This window comes from Aquarana catesbeiana, linkage group LG03, assembly GCF_042186555.1.
Source record: "Aquarana catesbeiana isolate 2022-GZ linkage group LG03, ASM4218655v1, whole genome shotgun sequence".
Taxonomy (NCBI): Eukaryota; Metazoa; Chordata; class Amphibia; order Anura; family Ranidae; genus Aquarana; species Aquarana catesbeiana.
Genome location: NC_133326.1, coordinates 661,688,508 through 661,710,143, shown reverse-complemented (window position 1 = coordinate 661,710,143; position 21,636 = coordinate 661,688,508). Strand labels below are relative to the sequence as shown.

General features: G+C 43.4%; 1 protein-coding gene across 1 annotated transcript in view; it reads right to left on the bottom strand.

Moving 5' to 3' along the window:
* The window catches only part of LOC141133428 (A.superbus venom factor 1-like), a 250,166-nt gene that overhangs the window by 21,574 nt on the left and 206,956 nt on the right, over positions 1-21,636 (bottom strand). Inside the window, exons 28-30 of the mRNA XM_073622813.1 lie at positions 19,563-19,637; positions 11,034-11,117; positions 10,754-10,889 (exon numbers count right to left, since the gene is read on the bottom strand). Coding sequence (XP_073478914.1) covers positions 10,754-10,889; positions 11,034-11,117; positions 19,563-19,637 — 295 coding nt within the window. The remainder of the gene's footprint in view (positions 1-10,753; positions 10,890-11,033; positions 11,118-19,562; positions 19,638-21,636) is intronic.

Genomic DNA, 21,636 nt, shown 5'->3' with positions numbered 1-21,636 from the left:
AGAGGGGAGTACACAAGAGGCCCTGGTTTGGGAGGGGGGGTGTAGAGGCGGTCCTGGACTAGAAAAGTGGGGTTGAGGTGGTAAAGGACCTGGAGTCAGAGAGCAGGGAGCAGAGGAGGGCTGTAGAGGAGGCCTTGGACTTGGAGCGGAGTGCAAGGAGGCCCTGGACTGGGAGGGTGCAGAGGAGGTGCTAGAGTGGGGGGGTGCACAGAAGGCCCTAGGCTAGAAAAGGGTTGGTGTGGCACAGACCCTGGATTAGGAGAAGGGGAGTGCAGAGGAGGCTCTGGACTAGGAGGGGAGTACACAGGAGGCCCTGGACTAGGGGGTGCAGAGAAGGCCCTGCACTTAAAAAGTGGGTTTGATGTGGTAAAGGACCTGGATTCCGAGAGCAGGGCGAAGAGGAGGCTCTGAACTTGGGGTGGGCTGTAGATGAGGCCTTGGACTAGGAGCAGAGTGCAGAAGAGGCCCTGGACTAGGGGGTGGATGCAGAGGAGGCCATTGACTAGGAAACTGACAGCCACCAGCTCTCTGTTTAGGGAGAACTGAGTGATCGGCGGTATTTGATTACTCGGTTCTTAGCCTTAGAGCTGGCAGGGGACCTGCTGTATCTACCTAGGTAAGTATGATTCATAAATAAAATTTCCATACTTCTCTTTTAATTACTCGAGATCTCCTCTTTCCTGCTATCTGACCCACATGACAATTAGGCCTCATTCACATGGAGCATATGTGTGATGGGCGTGTACCGTGTGGTGATACTTGGTGTTCTGTGCATCCCTTTGTAGGCAGTCCAGTCAAAGTCAATTGGGATGCATCAGGTGAATGGACATAGTCGAATGTCAAAATTTGACCTACAGACAGGAAGGGATGCATATATCCAAATGTACAGTGTCTGCATTCGGATCTGTGCACCCACTTCTATAGGTGAAGTTCTCTGGTGGATGCAGGTGCAGCAAAAAGTGGCTCAGCATACAGGACCTGTTTCAGTGCCTGTCTGAATGAGTCCTTACGGGAATTTATCAAAATTAGAACAGACAGAATTTTGAGCAGCTTTGCATGGCAACCAATTAGCTCATAGCTTTTATTTTTAAAGCTGACCAAGCTGAAGATAGAAGCTGATTGGTTGCCATGCACAGCTGTTCCAGATTCTGACTGCACCAGTTTTGATGAATTCCCCTCACTGTGTTTTACATTTCTTACTCCTGACTACATCATTCTAAGTACAGCACATTTTTTGTTAAAGTGGATGTAAAGGCACAACATTCTATGCATGAAGGTAAAAAATCTTCTGTGTGCAGCAGCCCCCCCCCCCCCAGCCCCACCTAATACTTACCTGAGCCCCCTCTCAATCCAGCGATGTAAACGAGAGCCTTGGTTGTTCGGGGACTCACACTTCTGATTGGTGTTTGGAAGCAGCCATTGGCTTACAATGCTGTCAATCAAAGCCAGTGAGCCAATCAGAAGATGGAAGGGGCGAAGTTGAGCCATGGCTCCCTGTGTGCATGGACACACAGAGCCACAGCTCGGGAATGCACCTGCTTGGGTCCCCCCATAGCAAGCTGCTTGCTGTGGGGGCATCCAGAAAGAGAAAGAGGAAGGGGCAAGGGGTGCTAGTGAGGGACCCGCAAAGAGGAGGATCCAAGCTGCTCTGTGCAAAACCACTCAAAAAAACAAGACTTTAATATCACTTTAAGGTTAGCTGTGTGTAGTAAAGGATGTGAAATAGAACAGTTTTATTTAAAAATGAGCATAATGAGTTTTGTACTGTCTGTTACATACTTGCTTGTGGCACAGTCATTAAAGCATTTGGCCCTTTAAGCCCCTCCCACTGTTGATGCAATCTGACCACACCCACAGTTTTGGCTATATAAAAAAAAAAAATGACCAACCCTGGGTGCCAGATGTGCTAGCTACGCCACTGGGTCTATGCACAGCCAAGCACAGCAAAAAACCCACACAAGAGTCTTGATCTTGGGGTGGGCCCCCGCCCATTCAGTGTCACCATGGTGGTGAACCACCAATGGACTCACAGGTGTGTGTGGAAACGGGGAGAGCCCCCCACCCCCCCCACCAATGCGTTCGATGGGCAATCGTCTGTGTCCAATCACAGTAGAGGTGACCCCCGAGATGCGCGCATATGGTGTGATGCACGTGCACAACGCCGCTTACGCGGCGATGTGATGACGTGAGGCGTCGGGAGGCCGTGGGCATCAGAATGACACGAAAGGGGACACCAATTCCTCTCGTCCCTGTAAGCGGAGGCTAAAGAGAGACGTGAACTGCCCGGGCCGCCGCAGGAGACACCCGCACCAAAGGGAAGACAGAGGGATCCCAGTGGAAGAAAAAATAAATCAAAATTAAATAATAAATAAATTTAAAAAATAATAATAACAATTGAAAATAAATATGAATGATAAATAAATAAAATGAAATAAAGTGAAATAAAATGAAAATTGAAAATAAATATGAATAAATAAAAAATGAATGAAATAAATAAAAAATTGGGGGGGTCGCAGCTAACATGATTGGACACAGACTGATAGTTTCAGCTGTGCTCACGCAGACAGACGATTGCCCATCAACCGCATTGGTGGGGGGGTGGGGGCTCTCCCCATTCCCGCACACACCTGCGAGCCCATTGGTGGTTCCCCACCATGGTGACACTGAATGGGCGGGCCCACCCCATGGTGACACTGAATGGGCGGGCCCACCCCAAGATCAGGACTATTTAGGTTTTTGATGGCAATTCCTTAAACACTTGATGTTTTTGACACATACAGGAGAAGTACTTATCAACTTTTACTCACTTTTATTTCATAATATATGCACAATATTTCAACTTTATTTTTTATGGTAATTTACGTTTCAATTATACCTTCATAACTATATTCACATATCTCTGCACAAACATATTCTTTTATAAATTATATTCTTTTATTTGCATGGGTTGTGCATTTGAGATCAATTAGTACTATTACTGCCACCTTTTTAGAAAATGTAGATATGCTTACCGGTGTTATTGGGATCTGGTGCTTTTAACATTAATGTTTTCAGTCACCAGTGATATTGTTTTATTTATAGTTCACATTTTTCATCACTTGAAAATATAATTCATACACCTACACCTCACCACCACGGAGCACATGCAGACACCATGCTGTTGTCTTATTGATGTTTCTTCATATCCATTATCCTATTATTATCACTATTTAAGGTGTGTGGCGTTTTCATTTTTCCTGGTTGGATTCCACATCGACCGCTGGGAATTCTGTGTTGTGAGCATATCACGTTTATACCATTATAGATAAAATGATCCCTTTGAAAAAGACACGTGGTGTGACGCAACGTGTCAGGGTAGAAGGAGCCAGGTGCCGTCGCTTCCGGGTACGGCTGAACCCGGAAGCTTTCTGCTCGTTACTGTTTGCTGCTGCTTTTTTCCTATCGGTGGTGAGAGTCGCAATTAACCTTATTCACAGACATCCTTCCGGGAAGTGTGACCATCTTTGAAGACCCATCCTCTGCACGGAGTATCATCCACCTGTGTGTTTTCGCTTGACTCGACCCATTGGGGGCCGCTACTTCAGGTGAGAGGCTGTGGGAAACAACCGTCATGCCCTGGAGCAGAATTGGATGCACTTATCACAAGACACTTGCCATCACTGTATTTGCACTCTTTTAATAGATGATCCCCCTTGCGGACATTGCTGTCACACCAGGAGTTGCACTGTATTGGAACTTTTCTTTTTTCTCTGAATTTTATTGCACTATTGTCACTTTGTTAATAGTTTTTTATTGCTTAAATGGTCTATGTGAGACCTCCAGTTGCACTTTCAGTGGCACGTCTGCACCTTGTGATCATTTTTGCACATTTTGTTACTTTTATATTTTCATCATAGCAGTCGCACTAGGAGTTGCAGTCGCATTAGGAGGTGCATTTTTGCACACTATTCAATCTACTATGCACTGGACACTTTGTTTTCATTTGAATATATGAATAATCATCGCAATATATGATATTTTAATATTTGGATTTATGCTGATCAGTCGCAGTCCATATATTGTGATAGACTTGATGTTGTGATCACGGGGCATTATTTAGTACACTTGATTTATTTGCCATAATTATATATGCACATCGCACTTTTATGATTAGGATTCATTGTTTAGCATTTTATGATCGTCATAGTTCACAGATTTGTAGTTGGTACACAAGGATAGGATAGCGCCACATACATTTTTATTTGATTACGTTTATACCATTTCCCCGCCCCTTCACAGCTCCCACAGGGAAGAATAGCGGACCTCTTGGCATGCTTTGTGGAGACCATTTGTATATCATCATGTATACTGCTATATAGGAGTCCTATATTCACTTTGCAGCTTGATCACCTGTTGGGTGTGAGCAGACCAACATTTGGCACTAACTGTAAGTTGTACACATTGGACCCACACTTATATATGGTTGTCTCATCCCTGGGGTTTTTTTTTTTTTTTGGTTTTGTTTGTTTTTTTTTTTTTAGTATTCATTGATTCATTTTTACCTCCAGATACTTTCCTGTGCTTCTCTTGAGGAAGCGAGACTTTTCTTGTGAAACGCATCAAGAACAAGCTGCACAGTCACCCCAGACTGATGGTGATATCTATATGGTGCCTTTGGGTCCCACATATAAAGTTTTTCATGTGACTTCTATGTAACATTATTCATGTTTATCTATTGTGCAGTACATATTTTTTAATGTATGTTTAATACATTTTTCATATTTTTATAGATATTGTTTGAGATGTGACTCTTTAAAAGTCCCATGGGCAAAATGTTTTTTCTTGTGTTGTATCTAAAGTCATATCTTCCCTTTCCCTTCTTTCCTCCAGACTGTACATATTAAGTTCTTGAAGTCTCACCTGGTCCCCCAAACCTTTTACCATTTTTGTTACCCATCTCTGGACTTGTTCTATCTTATTAATATCTTTTTATAAGTGAGGTCTTCAGAACTGGACACATTATTCTAAATGAGGTCTAAGTAAAGATCTACAGTATCTCACAAAAGTGAATACCCCCCTCACATTTTTGTAAATATTTTATTACATCTTTTCATGTGACAACACTGAAGAAATGACACTTTGCTACAATGTAAAGTAGTGAGTGTACAGCTTGTATAACAGTGTAAATTTGTTGTCCCCTCAAAATAACTCAACACACATCCATTAATGTCTAAACCACTGGTAACAAAAGTGAGTACACCCCTAAGTGAAAATGTCCAAATTGGGCCTAATTAGTCATTTTCCCTCCCCGGTGTCATGTGACTCGTTAGTGTTACAAGGTCTCAGGTGTGAATGGGGAGCAGGTGTGTTAAATTTTTTGGTGTTATCGCTCTCACTCTCTCATACTGGTCACTGGAAGTTCAACATGGCACCTTATGGCAAAGAACTCTCTGAGGATCTGAAAAAAGAATTGTTGCTCTACATAAAGATGTTTCCACTAACAATGCCTTAATTTTATAGTGACCAACTTCTGGCAATACTATTTTAGCTTAAACACGAGGGTGCATACTGGTTTTATAACCTAACTTTTATTAGCTCACAAATAAAATATTGAAAAAGTGTTTGAAAGAATGTATCGTGTTTTAACTTAAAGGCGTCACCTCAAAAAATGAAAGATGAGAGATTACCACGGTGGTCCTAATCTGACCTGAGGTCTTTAATACTGCAAATATCTTCCCTGTTCTGAGTCTGAACAGGATCTCTCTCACTGTAGTAGATCTTATCTGATCTGCTGGCTTTGCGGCAAACTCTATCTGTAGGAGGTTACTTTAATACCCTACCTGACAATATGATAGATAACCTGACAGATGCCTATAAACTGTTTATAGTCTGATAAATAGATATCTTTCAACAGTTCTACAGCTCAGCTCAGATAATTGTATCATTAGTTCTATTGCCCTGTACACATGATAGGATTTTCCGATGGAAAATGTGTGATAGGACCTTGTTTTTGGAAATTCCGACCGTGTGTGGGCTCCATCACACATTTTCCATAGGTATTTCCGACACACAAAGTTTGAGAGCTTGCTATAAAATTTTCCGATAACAAAATCCGTTGTTGGAAATTCCGATCGTGTGTGCACAAATCCGACGCACAAAGTGCCATGCATGCTCACAATAAATTAAGAAACGAAAGCTATTGGCTACTGCCCTGTTCATAGTCCAGAAGTACGTGTTTTACGTCACCGCGTTCAGAATGATCCAATTTTCCGACAACTTTGTGTGACCGTGTGTATGCAAGACAAGTTTGAGCCAACATCCGTCGGAAAAAATCCATGGATTTTGTTGTCGGAATGTCCGATCAATGTCCGACTGTGTGTACAGGGAATAACTGTAGTATCTGCTTAGTTTCTTCTATCAAATCTAAAGCTCTATTCCAGCCAATCTGTCTATAGCGATAGTTCTACAAATGCTACTTTTTATGGATCATATGCCCTCTCTAATGACCACCATTCATCAAACCGAGGTGCTATACCCCCATTGAAGCCATGTATACCCACAACCAAAAAACTCCCCAAAATGAACTAAAAGCCCAAAATAGAAAAGCTTTGTCAAGGTTAAAGTGCAAAAAAAAAGGGAGTGCATAGTGCTCAAAAGTAATGTGGGAGGTGAAAAATTATCCCCACATGGCAAAACATAAAGTGGCCGATTTTTTTGTTTTCTCCTATTTATAGACAATCCCTCGAAGATGGGCACTACGTCTGCATGCATGCGACGTCATTTGAGAATTGGCGTAATTGTGAATCTATATGCGCAAATGTTTAATTGCCTTCACGCATTCGCAACGCTGTTATATGCAATCTTGTGGAGAAATAGGAGAAGGCACTCTGAGTTCTAAAATAAGAATGTATATGCCATATGAATATTATTACACCAACTCAAAAGTAGCAAAAAAGTGCATAAAAAATATTCTTTATTTCGTTTTATTTTGTTTTATTTTACAAGGCCACTATCTAAATTTAATAGATTCCTAATTATTCACACATATAGATGTCTTTATATATGTATGTCTTTTATTTATAGGGTATCCAGGTATAGGCTGCGCAGCCTATTTCATTTTTAATATTAATTGTTTACAAAGGGTAAAAAAGTAAAACCTTCATTTAACCCATGAGGTTCTCTTGAATTTAATCGGAAGATCCATCTTGTCTCTGCTTTTAACAGTCTTTTGTCCAGATCCCCTTTTCGAGGACCCTGTTTAATCTGCTCAATGATCCAAAATGCTAAAGGCTTGCAGATATATCCCCACAACCAAGGAGTTCTGTAACCCTAAGATCGATAATATGGTTCAACTACAGTCATTTTTTAATTGTAGCTCCGAAGGAGTTATCTCAATGCCCATGTTCTCGCTTATATATTGGCAAGACAATTTGCCAATTTAGACAACGTGTCTTGGAGCATATAAGTGACATAACTCTAAAAAGAGAGAGAACTCTGGCACGACATGCGAGAAAGACATAGTGATCAATTAGTTAATTTAAAATTTTGGATCATTGAGCAGATTAAACAAGGTCCTCGAAAAGAGGATTTGGACAAAAGACTGGTAAAAGCAGAGGGAAGATGGATCTTCCGATTAAATTCAAGAGCACCTCATGGGTTAAATGAAGGTTTTACTTTTTTACCCTTTGTACACTATTAATATTAAAAATTAAATAGGCTCCGCAGCTTATACCTGGATAACCTGTAAATATAAGACGTGTATATAAAGACAATGGATATCTATATGTGTGAATAATTAAGAATCTTTTAAATTAAGATAATGGCCTTGTAAAATAAAACAAAATAAAATGAAATAAAGAATATTCTTTACACACTTTTTTGCTATTTTTGAGTTGGTGTATAATATGCATATAACATATACATTGTTATTATAGAACTAAGAGTGCCTTCTCCTATTTCTCCACAAGATGGCATATAACAGCGCCGCAAATGCGTGAAGGCAATTACGCGTTCGTACATATAGATTCACAATGACGTCACACGCATGCAGACGTAGTGGCCATCTTTGAGAACAACAAGGATAAAAATGACACTATGGCTACACTTAGTACAAGCTTGGCTGAAAAACGGGAACTGAAATTTTATCAATTCCTCATTTAGACATCGCGTACCATGACCTCTAAAACTAAATAAAAACTTGAGGTGTGTTCCTCTGAATTAGAGTAAGCATACAAAAAAGAGGGGAGAAGGAAAGGTATTATCAAAAAATATACAATTGTTTATTGAAAAATCCACATAAACACTGAGAGCTAGTAAAAATTTGACCATCTTTGAGGGATTGTCTATAAATAGGAGAGAAAACAAACAAATCAGCCATTTTATGACTTGCTATGTGGGGTTAATTTTTCACCTAACCCGTATTACTTTTGAGCACTATGTACTTTTTTTTTTTTTTTGCCAGCATTGCTGTAGAGGTTGAAGGGGTGGGGGATCAGCCTGTCAGTGCTAAGTCCATACGCCGCACCCTGCATCAAATTGGTCTGTATGGCTGTCATCCCAGAAGGAAGCCTCTTCTAAAGATGATGCACAAGAAAGCCCCTAAACAGTTTGCTGAAGACAAGCAGACTAAGGTAATGGATTACTGGAACCATGTCCTGTGGTCTGATGAGACCAACTCACTCCTCATTGGCTTACCTTTAAACAGATTATCCCCCCTTCAGTCCATCATGAATGCTGCTGCCAGACTCATCCACCTTACAAACCGCTCAGTGTCTGCTACCCCTCTCTGCCAATCCCTCCATTGGCTACCACTCGCCCAACGAATTAAATTCAAAATACTAACAATAAGTTACAAAGCCATCCACAACTCTGCCCCCAGCTACATCACTAGCCTAGTCTCAAAATACCAACCTAATCGCCATCTCCGTTCTTCCCAAGACCTCCTGCTCTCTAGCTCCCTCATCACCTCCTCCCATATCCGCCTCCAGGACTTCTCCGGAGCCTCGCCCATCCTCTGGAATTCCCTACCCCAATCTGTCAGACTGTCTCCAACTTTATCCACTTTTAGGCGATCCCTGAAAACGTTCCTCTTCAGAGAAGCCTATCCTGCCTCCATCTAACAACTGCACTATTTTCTCCATTAGCTCATCCCCCACAGCTATTACCCTTTGTATAACTTGACCCTCCCTCCTAGATTGTAAGCTCTAACGAGCAGGGCCCTCTGATTCCTCCTGTGTTGAATTGTATTAAACTTGTACTGTCTGCCCTAATGTTGTAAAGCGCTGCGTAAACTGTCGGCGCTATATAAATCCTGTATAATAATAATAATAATAAAAAGATAAACTTGTTTGGTTCAGTTGGTGTCAAGCGTCGATGGTGTCAAGCATGTGTGGCAGCAACCACATGAGGAGTACAAAGACAAGTGTGTCTTGCCTACAGTCAAGCATGATGGTGGGAGTGTCATGGTCTGAGGCTGCATGAGTGCTGCCGGCACTGGGGAGCTACAGTTCATTGAGGGAACTATGAATGCCAACATGTACTGTGACATACTGAAATCGAGCAGGATCCCCTCTCTTTGGAGACTGGGCCGCAGGGCAGTATTCAAACATAACGACCCCAAACACACATCCAAGACGACCACTGCCTTGCTAAAGAAGCTGAGGGTAATGGTAATGTACTGGCCAAGCATGGCTCCAGACCTAAACCCTATTGAACATCTGTGGGGCATCCTCATACGGAAGGTGGAGGAGCCCATGGTCTCTAACATCCACCAGCTCTGTGATCTTGTCATGGAGGAGTGGAAGAGGACTGCAGTGGCCTGTGAAGCTCTGGTGAACTCCATGCCCAAGAGGGTTAAGGCAGTGCTGGAAAATAATGGTGGCCACACAAAATATTTACACTTTGGGCCCAATTTGAACATTTTCACTTAGGGGCGTACTCACTTTTGTTGCCAGCAGTTTAGACATTAATGGCTGTGTGTTGAGTTATTTTGAGGGGACAGCAAATTTACACCGTTATACAAGCTGTACACTCACTACTTTACATTGTAGCAAAGTGTAATTTCTTCAGTGTTGTCACATGAAAAGATATAATAAAATATTTACAAAAATGTGAGGGGTGTACTCACTTTTGTGAGATACTGTATATACAGTAGGAGTATTTGAACCTCCTTCCTGCCACTGGTGATCCCTCTAGTGATAACGAAAGATCTATATAGGGAAATTGGGACCTCCTTCCTCCTGCTGGTGATCCCTCTAGTGATAATTAAAGATCTATATAGAGGAATCAGGACCTCCTTCCTCCTGCTAGTGATCTCTCTAGTAATAACTAAAGATCTATATATATGGGAAGCAGGACCTCCTTTCTTCTAATGCTGCTATATATAACATTTACCATTATAATAATATGGTAAGGGTTTCAAGAAATACTTGTGACACTTGGCACTGTGAACTACAGTAGGTAAAGCATTTCTTAGTCATTATCTATAGACACAAATGCATTCCGCAATTACCATACTATACCTTCACTAGCATATTCACAAAGGAATTGTCTGATTCCTAGAATGGGCTGACTAATAAATATGCCCATAATTATCTGTGAGTTATTGAAAAATTAAAACTATTTTGATGTTCTGTATTAATTTGGCCAGTCACTGTAAAGATTTTACATTACATAATAATACCTATCATAGAGGACATTTGGAAATGATTTAGTCTCCACCCAGAATGAAGGAGATCATAGATTACTTCATTGACATATAATTGGAAATGCGTACCTGTCTGGAAATTTCCAAAGATCGGAGCTTACTCCTGACACAAGGTAACTCCTCCCCGGCAGAAAGTTTAGGGTTATCCGGCAAGCCTTGCTACTTAAAAATGTACGAGTTTCACCTGGGGTTACAACATCTGTACCTAATGACATGAAAGAAAAAGAGAATGTAATACACTTTAGTCTTTTAAATTTTTTTTTTATCAAATAAGATGGAACATAAATCTAAAGGTGTATATCTAACCTCAACTGGCTCTGACTTTATCCTCAACAGTTGAATATCTTACCTGGTTTAAGAACTTCCTCTATCCTCATCACATAGGCATCATAGGAATCACTTGGTTGTATGTTGGTGAGGTAGACTTTGTACACTACAAAGAGAAGTGGTATCATAAGAAGCATGATTAATACCAGCTTGTGTTGTTCCAAAGTTTTGTTTTCAGCTAAAGCCAACCCCTAGAGCAGCCATTCTCAACCAGGGTTCTGTGGAACTCCGGGGTTCCTCCAGAGATTGCTAGGGGTTCCTTGAGCTGTGGCTGATTTACTTCCCATCCAACGGTCCCTGTCTAGTTCCAAAGCCAATGCTTTTTGGCAGAGCCAGTGGCATGACACCAGTGACCTTTGTACAGTGCTTCGAAAAAGTATTTATACGCCTTGAAATTTTCCACATTCTGTCATGTTACAACCAAAAATGTAAATGTATTTTATTGGGATTTTATGTGATAGACCAGCACAGTGGCAAATAATTGTGAAGTGGAAGGAAAATGATAAATGGTTTTCAAATTTTTTTTACAAATAAATATCTGAAAAGTGTGGCTTGCATTTGTTTTCAGCCCCCTTTACTCTGATACCCCTAACTACAATGTAGTGGAACCAATTGCCTTCAGAAGTCACCTAATTAGTAAATAGAGTCCACCTGTGTATAATTTAATGTCACAAATGCAGTTCTGTGAAGCCCTCAGAGGTTTGTTAGAGAACCTTAGTGAAAATACATCATCATGAAGGCCAAGGAACACACCAGACAGGTCAGGGTTAAATTTGTGGAGTAGTTTAAACTAGGGTTAGGTTATAAAAAAATATCTCAAGCTTTGAACATCTCACGGAGTACTGTTCAATCCATTATCCGAAAATGGAAAGAGTATGGCACTTGCAAACCTACCAAGACATGGCCATCCACCTAAGCTGACAGGCCTTGCAAGGAGAGCATTAATCAGAAAATCAGCCAAGAGGCCCATGGTAACTCTGGAGGAGCTGCAGAGATCCACAGCTCAGGTGGGAGAATCTGTCCACAGGACAATTATTATGCCCCATACACACGGTCGGATTTTCCAACGGAAAATGTGTGATAGGACCTTGTTGTCGGAAATTCCGACCGTGTGTAGGTTCCATCACACATTTTCCATCACACAAAGTTTGAGAGCAGGATATAAAATTTTCCGACAACAACGTTGTCGGAAATTCCGATCGTGTGTACACAAATCCGACGCACAAAGTGCCACGCATGCTCAGAATAAATAAAGCTATTGGCCACTGCCCCGTTTATAGTCCCGACGTACATGTTTTACGTCACCGCGTTCAGAACGAACGGATTTTCCGACAACTTTGTGTGACCGTGTGTATGCAAGACAAGTTTGAGCCAACATCCGTCGGAAAAAATCCTAGGATTTTGTTGTCGGAATGTCCGAACAAAGTCCGACCATGTGTACGGGGCATAAGTCATGCACTCCACAATACTGGCCTTTATGGAAAAGTGGCAAGAAGAAAGCCATGGTTGAAAGAAAGCCATAAGAAGTCTTGTTTGCAGTTTGCGAGAAGCCAGGTGGGAGACACACCAAACATGTGGAAGAAGGTGCTCTGGGCAGATGAGACCAAAATGTAACTTTTTGGCCTAAAAGCAAAGCGCTATGTGTGGCGGAAAACTAACACTGCACATCACCCGGAACACACCATCCCCACTGTTAAACATGGTGGTGGCAGCATCATGTTGTGGGGATGCTTTTCTTCAGCAGGGACAGGAAAGCTGGTCAGAGTTGAAGGGAAGATGGAAGGAGTCAAATACAGGCCAATCTTAAAAGAAAACCTGTTATGCCGCGTACACACGAGCGGACATTACGGCGGACTTTGCCCGGCGGACTGGATTTCGTCGGACAATTCGATGTGTGTGGGCTCCAGCGGACTTTGTTTTCTCAAAAGTTGGACGGACTTAGATTTGAAACTTGTTTAAAATTTATCCGTTGAAATCGAGTCCGGTCGAAAAGTCCGCCGTCTGTATGCTAGTTCGACGGACAAAAAGCCATGCTAGGGCAGCTATTGGCTACTGGCTATGAACTTCCTTGTTTTAGTCCGGTCGTACGTCATCACGTACGAATTCGACGGACTTTGGTGGATTGTGTGTAGGCAAGTCCGTTCATTCAGAAAGTCCGTCGGAAAGTACATCGAAAAGTCCGCCGGGCAAAGTCCGCCGTAATGTCCGCTCGTGTGTACGCGGCATTAGAGTCTGCAAAAGACTTGAGACTGGGGCGGAGGTTCACCTTGCAGCAGGACAACGACCCTAAACATACAGCCAGAGCTACAATGGAATGGTTTAGATCAAATCATATTCATATGTTAGAATGGCCCAGTGAAAGTTCAGACCTAACTCCAATGGAGAATCTGTAGCAAGACTTGAAAATTGCTGTTCCATCCAATGTGACAGAGCTTTGGCCATTTTGCAAAAAAAGAATGGGCAAAAATTTCACTCTAGATGTGCAAAACTGGTAGAGACAATAGGATTTTTCACTTACCGTAAAATCCGTTTCTCTGAGTTCATTGACAGACACAGCCTTCTTTATTCAGAACCATAGGGTTATATTGCCTCCTACAGGAGTAGGACACTAGGCAGACAAAGGATTTGGCTATGCCCTTTGGCAGTCCTAGGTGATATACACCCCCCTCTCTGCTACAGGCCTTCAGTTATGTAACAAGCAGTATCAGAAGTATTAAAAACTCGATAGAGGGGCGGGTGCTGTGTCTGTCAATGAACTCAGAGAAACGGATTTTACGGTAAGTCAAAAATCCTATTTTCTCTTTCATTCATTGACAGCCTTCTTTATTCAGAACCATAGGGATGTACCAAAGCAGTGCCAAACATGAGGGGTGGGGCAGCCAACAAAAACAAAAAAACCCCAGGCCAACCAGACAACCTGGAGCTCAGTGAAAACAACCTGGAGCCCACCTGACTAGCAAAAAAAAACCTTCACGAGGGAAAAACCCTCTAGACCACAGCCTGCAGAACCTTGCAGCCAAAAGAAGCATCCGCAAATGCCAGCACATCCACTTTGTAAAATTTTGTGAAATTGTACACCGATGACCAGGTGGCCGCCGTGCAAACTTGTGTTACTGATGCCTGATGACGGAAGGCCCAGGAGGCACTCAGCGCCCAAGTCGAGTGCGCCTTCACCGGGAAGGGAGGAACCTGACCCTTGATAGAATAGGCCTGAGTCACCATCTGCCTGATCCATCTAGAGATGGTCGCTGAGGAAACAGATAGCCTCTTCTTTGGCCCGTCCATGATCACGAACAGAGGGTCTGACCCTCGAAAAGACTCAGTGGCAAATACACCCTGACTGCCCGTACCACATCTAAGGTGAGCTAGGCAAATTCCCTCGGGCCTTCTTTGAGGCCTGGTCCGCAGTCCAACACTTCAGCCACAATACCCGTCGAAGCACTACCGCTGAAACAGATAGCTTAGAAAGCAAGGGATCTGCATCCAAAGAGGCATCGCAGACAAACTACAGCCCCTGGACCAGTTGGTACGCTAATACCGTGAAGGCAGGTGGAACTGGTCCCCTTCCAGGTCATGGCGCAACAGCTTTGCCCACTCTGTCAGCGTTTGCGACACCAGAGCAATAGCCAAAATTGGCCAAAGCGGCAAACCCACAATAGATAACATAGTGCAGCTCAGAGACTCTGCCTTCCTGTCAGCCGGGTCTTTAAAGGCCGAAGAGTCCTCAACAGAAATAATAGTGGTTTTGTTCAACTGGGAAATCGGGGGATTCACCACAGGCGGAGTTGTCCATTTTTTGAGCAGACTTCCCTCAAAGGGATAACGCACAACAAAACACTTTGGGATTACAAAGGGGCGTTTTGGACGCTCCCAATCTTTATAGACAAACTTGTCAAAAAAGGAGGGATAAGAACACTTTTGCCGAGTGAGATGGCTTGTGAATGCCAAAAGGGACCGGCACCTCCACCGCAGCTGTGGCTGGATCCTCCATCTTTAAAGTTTCCTGCACAGAAGCAATCAGTGCATCCACCAGCACCTTCTCATGTGCAGCCACTGGTGCCGAGGAATCATCTTCACTGTCTGAGAGATCTAGGAGCGCGGCCGCAGACCCCGCACGGTGGGCCCTGTCCATGGCAGCCGAATCAGTTTCAGGATCTGACGAGACAGATGAAGCAGGGGAAGGCAGGGGACACTTCCTGCTTGGCCCACCGCCCAAGAGCCACCTCCACCCGGGACACAAGGGACTCCAGGGCCGCCGTCAGTGTGTCAACGGATGACTGGGACCCAGAGGGACCTGCAGCCTCTGACAGGGGGTCAGGCGGGGAAAAATGCTCCTGAGTCTCCAAAAGAGAGAAAAAGGAGAGCCCCACACCAAGAGTGACCACTACAATGGGACACCCCCCAGACCGGTAGTGATACCAGATCACCAAAACACCCACAGCCTGCAGCAGAGAGAGGAGGGATCCCCCAGACTCACCACCCCACTAGCATAGCGCTTGCTGCCTCAGATATCGACCTGCACACATGTGGTGTCCAAGGGAGAAGAAAGCACAGGAGTCAGTGCCGGGTTAAAAACAGGGGCTTCCGTCTGCAAAAAAAACGGCATCCTGGGCTACACAGTAATCGCCGCCGTTGCCTGAGACAAAAATTAACCATATCATGGCTGCCGAGCTACACAAACATTGCTGCCGGCCATAGGAAGTCATCAGGCACTAGGGAAAAGGACGCCGGCTACGGCAAAATGGCCACCGGCCATAGGAAGTCCTCAGGCACTAGGAAAGAGGACGCCGGCTACGGCACAATGGCCACCGGCCGTGCTACATGAGTCTACCACAGATGCAGGAGAACACTGTAGCCTCCTAGGATGAGAGTGAGAGAGAGAGAGAGAGGATTCAGGCACGGGACCCAGTGCTTCCCCCCCGGTAAGCACAGCACCTAGGCGGTGCACACCCCCAGCCCACCAGTATTCAAACCCATCCCCCAGGACCCACCACAGGCACACTACCTCATATGGAGGGAGGAGGGCAAGAGGGGGGTTACCAAGGGACCTCCAGGGCTAGGAAAAGAGGGTGCAGGGATAGAGGAGACCCGCAGGACCGACTAACCCGGGGAGGGGACCCTGTCCGCCACAAAAAAAATCCTAAGGAGAGAGGGGGACCTCTACTCACCATACCAGGACCAATCGGGCATCACTCCAGCCAGAACCTCCTCGCCACTGAAGTGGGGGGCTGTCGGCCATGAGGGACGCTGCGACTCGAGCCGAGACCCGGCCATATGCGACCTCGCAAGATGTTTAACTTGCAGGGCCAGCCCCCGTTTAGTGGGGCTATGTCGTGGCCGGCCTAGGGCGTAGCTGCACTCTGTACGCGCTTGCTGGCCAGACTGGGGTGACCACTGGATTGAATGTCCAGCCCGTCGCTCAGCCTGGCAGTTGATTGAAGATCTCACCAGAAAAATCCAGGGAAAATAATAGATAAATAAAAAAAATAAATAAAAATTGCCAGGACAAGAGATCCCAAAGGGAACCATGTCCTTACTCCTGACTAGTCAGAAAAAAACTAAAGGCCTGTAGCAGAGAGGGGGGTGTATATCACCTAGGACTGCCCATGGGCGTAGCCAAGTCTTTTGTCTGCCTAGTGTCCTACTCCTGTAGGGAGCGATATAACACTATGGTTCTGAATAAAGAAGGCTGTGTCTGTCAATGAACTAAAGAGAAAGGTGGTTCTGCACAGTATTAACTTGGGGGGGGGGGGGCTGAATACTAATGCACGCCACACTTTTCACATATTTATTTGTAAAAAATTTTGAAAACCATTTATCATTTTCATTCCACTTCACAATTATGTGCCACTTTGTGTTTATCACATAAAATCCCAATAAAATACATTTAGTCTTTTAGTTGTAACATGACAAAATGTGGAAAATGTCAAGGGGTATGAATACTTTTTCAAGTCACTGTAGCTGTCTGAAAGGATGGAATTCTAATCACCGGTGCAAGGAGTCGTTTTCCTTCCCATGACCAACAATATAAGGGTATATTTTCCACATACTCATAGTGATACTCATAGTGATTAAGAAGGGTTCCTCAAAAACGTTAAAATAATTTTAAGGAACCCTCTGGGGTAAAAAGTTTGGGAAAGGCTGATCTAGACAAACTGCCAAATACATTGATACACCATTATAATTTGACGGGACAATTATGCATTCTAAAATGTTCACCCGCATTAACCAGTTTTAAGCATGAATTTTATATATAAAGGAGCTGTGTATTATCACAACTCTGCCACCCTCCATGGTTTTGTTTGGCAGGACAGAGGACCTGATTGTTCTGTCCTGCAACCAACAGCCAAATACACAAATGGATATGTAGTATATACATCGATTAACTATAATATTAAGTTCACTGACAGGTAAAGTGAATAACATTGATTATCTTGTTACAGTGGCATTTGAAAGTTGATGGGATATATTAGGTAATAAGTAAACATGTTGTCCATGAAGTTGATGTGTTGAAAGCAGAAAATTGGGCATTGTAGTTTGTTGTGTATGGGGGTCTGTAGCTGCAAGCCAGTCAGGGTAAAAATGCTGACCCCTGTCCACAAAAGCAAATGGGCATGTGAGCATCAGAACTGGACCACAGAGCAAAGGAAGAATTCGGCCTGGTCTGATGAATTACTGTTTCTTTTACATCATGTGGATAGCCAGGTTTGCGTCACTTACCTGGGAAAGAAATGGCACCAGGATTCAGTATGGGAAGAAGGCAAACTGGCATAGGCAGTGTGATGCTTTGGGTAATGCTCTGCTGGGAAACCTTGGGTCCTGCCATCCATGTGAGTGTTACTTTGACATGTACTACCTACCTAAACATTATTGCTGACCAAGTATACCCTTCATGAAAAACAGTATTCCCTGATGGCAGTGGCCTCTTTCAACAGGATAATGTGGCCTGCCAAACTGCAAAAATGGTTTAAGAATGGTTTGAGGAACACAACAACGGGTTTGAAGTGTTGATTTGGCCTCCAAATTCTCCAGACCTCAATCCATCAATCATCTGTGGGATGTGCTGAAAAACAAGTCTGATCCATGGAAGCCCCACCTCGTAACTTACAGAACTTAAAGGGTGTGCTACTGACATCCTGGTGCCAAATACCAGAGCATACCTTCAGACGTCTAGTGGTGTCCATGCCATGGTAGATCAGAGATGTTTTGGAAGCAAAAGTGGGACCTACTCAATATTAGGTGGGTAATCAGAATATTATAGCTTATCAGTGTACATACTGTATATGAATTAGTTTGCCTGCCAAGGGATTTTTATTTCTGTCCATCCAGTTTTAACATTTACACAGCTTTGGCACACCACGCAGCAGTAGTTGGCAGGGCAGGAGAGAAGACGTGATTTTTATCTGCTGCATTTTAGCAACACTTATGCCGTGTACACACGGGTGGACTTTTCGACCGAACTGGTCCGACGGAACAAACCCGTTGGACAATCCCACCGTGTGTGGGCTTCATCTGACCTTCAGCTGACTTTTTCTGTCGAAAATCAGACAGACTTTAGATTTAAAACATGTTTCAAATCTTTCCGCTGGAACTCCGCCGAACCCAGTTCCTATCGAGAAATCCGCTCGTCTGTATGCTAGTCCGAAGGACAAAAACCAACGCTAGGGCAGCTATTGGCTACTGGCTATGAACTTCCTTATTTTAGTCCGGTCATACGTCATTACGTACGAATCCGTCGGACTTTGGTGCGATCGTGTGTAGGCAAGTCTGTTCGTTAGAAAGTCCGTCAAAATTCCATCGAAAGTCCGTCGTAACTCCGTCGAAAGTCCGTTGGAAAGACCGTCGGACCTTTGATGCCGAAAAGTCTGCCCGTGTGTACACGGCATTAGGGTTCTTTTACAATAGCCATGTGCTAAAATGATCTGTTTTAGCATGCAAGCTAGTGTCCGTTTTATTCTGGCTGTGTTGGGCGGGGGATATTGTCTTGTCTTGTTACAACATAATGCATTGATTATCTTTTTTAAATTTTTTTCCAGCTTTATTGAAATGCCAAAGTGACATTTCGTAGAAACACATAAGCGGGAAGGCAGAAAAAAGACCTAGTGGTCCATCGCATCTGCCCACTATGCTATTAATATGTTCGTCTAAAATGAACACTTACTGATACTGCCATTAATATGTTAGGGAATCAGTGGCTTCCAGTTCCCTAACAACAAGCCAGAGCAAGACGTTATCACATTTAGCAGTGGTAGAACTGCTGCTAAATGTTCTACTTCCCGCTGCAGATGAAGGTTCTGATTGGTAGGCAACTGAATACCCAATTTAGTTTGGCTGTTCGCTGAATGAGCGAAAATTAGGACCTAAAGTTGGTCTGGCTCAGATCCAAAGCTCATCCCTAGTTTGTATAGGTATAATAAAAAGGAAGTTACACAGACATTTAAAAAAAGAGGAGGCACTATAAAACAAATCCAACATCAGCAGAAAAAAAGATAATAAAGATTTAGGTTAAAAAATAAAATATTCTAATATTTTGAAGTATTTTAATACTCACCATAATCTGAACCTCCCTGACAGGCTACCGCTAATATCTGTTGCACATCAAATTGAAACTGGAAACTACAGACACCTGTGAAACAAGATAGTAAAAAAAGCTTAAGGCTCCGTTCACATCTTGGCGTTCTGAATTGCGGGCAGAATCGCCGTAATTCAATTCAAAATAGCGGCAAATTGTGGGACTCCTATTCAATCCCCGTCTCTTCCAATGGCACCCCAATTGCAGTGTAGTTTTGCCATGATTGTCACATGAAGTACGAGAACTTCTTTTGGGCGAAAAGGCATCCCGCAATTCTGTTCGCACAATTTTACAGCGATTGTTGCCCGTGATCAGGGTGCCATTGGAAGTGATGGGAATCGCACAGGTGTCCCACGATTTGCCGATATTTCAAATCGGAACGCCAAGTTGTGAACGGAGCCTTAATATTATACAATATCTAATACATACATGAGGAGCAATTTTGTAACTTTCTGGTACAAACATATGAATAAATAGATAGGTCTTTGATGTTCAGATGAGTGGGGGCCATGAGCATCAATACTGTGTACTGATTGTTCTATAGCTCTGTCATTTTATAATATTATATTATATCGACATCTGTTTGCTCCACATGCTAATGGCTTGACGATTTATCTGCCATGGATCTAGGAGGATGATGAACATGATGCAATGATGAGATGGGCAGATCATTGTCTATGTATCCTTTGAAGGAAGTGTGAGTCACCAGTACAGACAGCCCCTGATGATATTCCATAGGAAGAAACGCATTGGGTGGAGCTTTGAGTACTGATGTCACATGCTGTCGACTCATGCAAGCGCAACATCGTTCTATGTAGCTTTCTGTCTTCCAACTTTCTCTAATTTTGTCTTAATATATGAATGTTGCTGTACTATGGAAGTGCCCTCTCTCTTTGTATGACTATATTACGGGGAGTGCCATCCTTATACAGAGGAAATTTCTTTGGAACACACCGGCCTCTGAAGATTACAAGCTCATATTGATCTCTAAAAATGCAAAGTGAGGTCTTACAGTCTGGTGAGGTTGCATTTGAATTACATGGTAATGGTGGTCTTTATAAATGAAGCACTTTATTGAATATGTGCATTTGACCTCTTTTGTATTCTGAGGTGAACACATCTGGTGAGTGGTGGTGGTCATTAAAACTGGCGGAGTATTTAAACAGAGGACAGTTGCAATGAAACCTGATTTCTGAAACTGTAATCATAGTGAAAATGGAGTTGCACTTCTGGCACTGCAACTGTGGGTTATAGATTTTTGTAAAGGATTTTACATACTGTATATCAGTCCTTGCTGCTAGCTGCCTTTACCTATCAAAGACTGCTAATACAAGCACAGACGTACATGGATGTATACTATGATTTAGGATGGGATGCTGTTTCCTTATAAACTATGTATTTAAAGGCAGAAAGTTTTTTACCCTAATGCATTCTCCACATTAAGGTAAAAATCCTTCTGCATGCAGCTCCCCCCAGCCCCTTATACTTACCTGAGCCAGATCTTGATCCAGCAACGTGCCTGAGAGCAGAGGATCTCTCAGCTCTCTACCTCCTCATTGGCTCAGAGACAACAGCAGAAGCCATTGGCTCCTGCTGCTGTTAGTCACAGCCAGTGAGGAGGGAATGGAGGGCAGGTCCACACCATGCTCTGGGTGTCAATGAATACACAGAGCGGGATTCAGGCGCCAACACGTTCAAGTGCCCTCAAAGCAAGCGGCTTGCTATAGGGGCACTAGGAGTGCTGGCAGGAGATCCAAGAAGAGGAGGATCAGGTTTGCCCTGTGCAAAACTATAGCACAGAGCAGGTAGGTTGTAACATGTTTGTTATTTAAAAAAAAAAAAAAAAGCATTTACAATCACGATGCCCCCCCCCCTTCGAGGCGTAACTAGAACCTTTAGCTTCCCAATGCAAGAAACCATTAAGGACCCCCCTGACCCACTGGTCCTGGAGCCCTTTTCCGCCAGGAGCCCTGTATTATGATCCAGCAGTAGGACATGTTCTGCAGCAGGCTCCCTTCCTGCCGTAAAAAAATAAATAAAACAAACTTGGCCC